We start from the raw sequence: 2,566 nt of genomic DNA, 5'->3' as shown, positions 1-2,566 counted from the left end.
CTGTGTACCTGTTAAATCTTTCTGAACAGCCTCAGTGAAGAAAGACAGTATGATTTTTTTTAAAAAATCATAAAACTTTGCCCAAAAACTAGAATTTAAAAGTGTTTTGTTCTCATCCATCTTTGTATCATTGCTTTAAATGTGTAAGCAGGAAGATAGTGTACAATTTGTTGATGAGGAAAAAAATACCAGAGTTGGTTATTACAATTCTGTTTTATTTAATCATAGACAAAATACAGATCTGAATTTAAAAGATTTGTCTGTATTCATCTTTTAATTTTACTGGAAGACGCTGGTGAAGCTGGATGAAGCTGTTGATTCCAGGTTGTGACTTTAGGTCCTGTGTAAAAAGATAAACTACTTTTTGGTTAAATTTTGTTGTAATCCTTTCTTTAACCAATGACACAAAACTATTGTTAACATTTTCTCTCCACAACTTCTTCAGAATAGGTTTAATTTTCGCTGATAGAAATATGAAAGAATCAATTTTCTTATCTCCAAGCGCCAAGAAATCTTTACGCAGCTGAGGTAATTCTGCAGCCAGCTCCACTAGAGCTTCTCGAGCAAATTTAATATTCTTACTATCTTCACCACATGAATATTGCTTCAATATTTTATTATTTTTTAATTTTTTATTTAAATTCTCACAATCCAATTCATAGCAAATCTCACATTCCTCAACACAAGACTTTAAAGGACTGTTAGGACCCATAATGTCGTTAAAGCAAAGCTTGTTAAAGTAACCTAGTCCAGAAAGTCCCCAAGGTATTGTGTATGTCAAAACTGTGATAGCACCATATTTTACATACCATTTATAAGCGTTGATTAAAATCAAAAACATACAACCCTCAATTTGATCATCCCTTTCAAAACATGGACTATAATATGAATATAAAAATATCCATTTAACTTTTTTATCTTGTGCTAAAAATGTATTCATGTCATCAAGTAAAATTTCTTCACAGTGTATTGTGTTTGTATTGTGATTTGTTCTTTGACATTTTTTTGTTGGAATATATGGACGAACCTTGTCAAAGAACTTTAGCGTATTATCTTCCATGCAGATAATGGCAAATGCAGATTGGCTGCATTTTTCATTTGAAATTTCTATGTATGATTCCCATGATGTATCAGAATACACATTTTCTACTCTTGTTACTAGCTCTTTCAACATTATAGCTATGCACTTTTCCATTTTCTTCTTTCTAGTTTGATTCATTTGGTTCTTCGGGTCAGACGATGTATCCTTCTTCTTGTGGTCATCTTCCCTGAATAAGGGGAAAAATCATTGTACAAAACATCCCCATATGCTGCACACAGCACAAAGAGCAAAGAGCAGTGTAGCTCAAACTGCTTATATACTGAAGTGCTAAGTTACTCTATGTCAGATGAATCATTCACAATGTGGGCAGATTGCAATACTTACCCAGTAGTTGTATAATTCTTATGAACTGAATCAATATAATTTTTGAAGGGGGAGGGATCTATCGTCTTATGCCTTGATAGGAATAAAATGTGAAATACAGATATTTAGAGATTAATTTAATTGTCACTTTTTCAAGGACGCATTGGTAACATATTGAAGGAAGAATACATTGCAAAACTATACATTGAAAAAGTAGTTAAAGTATTACTGTGCAAGATAAAACAACATGAATGATAAAAACTGATAAATTCAAACATAATAAATGAAAATCACATAATCAAGAATATAATAAAATTATTAAAATTTCACTACAAAATTGATTCCTTCTTTTTTTACGTGTACTTCTCCCAGTTTATGACATGAGCAGTTTTAGCTACAACATTTTGTTTTCATATGCTTACCTTTGTTGTTCAACTTCATTTAAGATGTTAGTTGAATTTATATTTCCAATATGTTTTGTTTCCAAAATCTTGTTTGTTTGGACCTCCTTTGTGGAAAAAACAGTTGACATAAAACAAATTGTACTATGTAATCTACCAGTTTGATCACAGAATTATTGTTAACCAAGCAGATTTGCTAAATTTGGCTTAGTAAGCAATAGCATATGAAGGAGAGACAACAACAGAGATGCACATTTACGTAGGTTAAAGTCATAAACAATATCTGATGTCAAAATTTGTGCAATAACATGAATTTTGAAAAGCAAGAAGATTCATTGCTGCACTTACCAGAGGTATTCCTCCACCAGCTTCTTGGATACAAGGTTTACTTTCTGAAGTGAGCTTGTGTTTTTTACTCATTATAAATTTTGAAATTTTGCTGATAGATCCCTCCCCTGCGCGTCGACTTTGTGAAGAACTTTTACTACTGTTTAGTTTTTTATCTAAACCAAATTTAATCATTTGGTCTAAACCAAATTTAATCATTTGGTTTAGATAAATGGGTGTTCTTTAGCCCAGGCTTTATATACTCTAGTGTCCCTTCCCTTGGCCAATCAATTTGGAGAATCTGCTGCTGGAATGCTGTTTGTCAAGGCTGAAGGATTGGGGCAACCAAGCAAGCACCAGTTTCTTGTCGCTCTTTGCTAGGAAGTATTTATAGTGAAAATTAAGTAATTAACACTGCACCTATGCCTCCTTA

At 32.3% G+C, this 2,566-nt stretch overlaps 1 protein-coding gene across 1 annotated transcript; it reads right to left on the bottom strand.

Moving 5' to 3' along the window:
* Nucleotides 1-200: 200 nt before the first annotated feature.
* On the bottom strand, nt 201-2,360 carry LOC147337873 (uncharacterized). The gene is made up of 4 exons (XM_086263547.1): nt 2,155-2,360; nt 1,828-1,913; nt 1,427-1,498; nt 201-1,268 (listed from the first exon to the last, which is right to left on the bottom strand). The coding sequence occupies exons 1-4, from the start codon at nt 2,350-2,352 to the stop codon at nt 248-250; spliced, it is 1,377 nt and encodes a 458-aa protein (XP_086119673.1). The 5' UTR covers nt 2,353-2,360; the 3' UTR covers nt 201-247.
* Nucleotides 2,361-2,566: the final 206 nt, after the last annotated feature.

The sequence above is a fragment of the Aulonocara sp. 'chitande type north' Nkhata Bay genome, linkage group LG2, assembly GCF_057382095.1.
Source record: "Aulonocara sp. 'chitande type north' Nkhata Bay isolate Kocher_YH1m ecotype deep benthic linkage group LG2, A_spYH_male_GT1.1, whole genome shotgun sequence".
NCBI lineage: Eukaryota > Metazoa > Chordata > Actinopteri > Cichliformes > Cichlidae > Aulonocara > Aulonocara sp. 'chitande type north' Nkhata Bay.
Note: the sequence above shows the minus strand (reverse complement) of the source record. Positions and strands in the feature narration are given on the sequence as shown.

Coding starts and splice junctions, on each gene's coding strand:
- LOC147337873 (XM_086263547.1), bottom strand. CDS start 2,352: ATGATTAAATTTGGTTTAGACCAAATGATTAAATTTGGTTTAGATAAA. Junction 1,914..2,154: donor CTGGTGGAGGAATACCTCTG/GTAAGTGCAGCA, acceptor TTTTCCACAAAG/GAGGTCCAAACAAACAAGAT. Junction 1,269..1,426: donor AAGAATTATACAACTACTGG/GTAAGTATTGCA, acceptor CCCCTTATTCAG/GGAAGATGACCACAAGAAGA.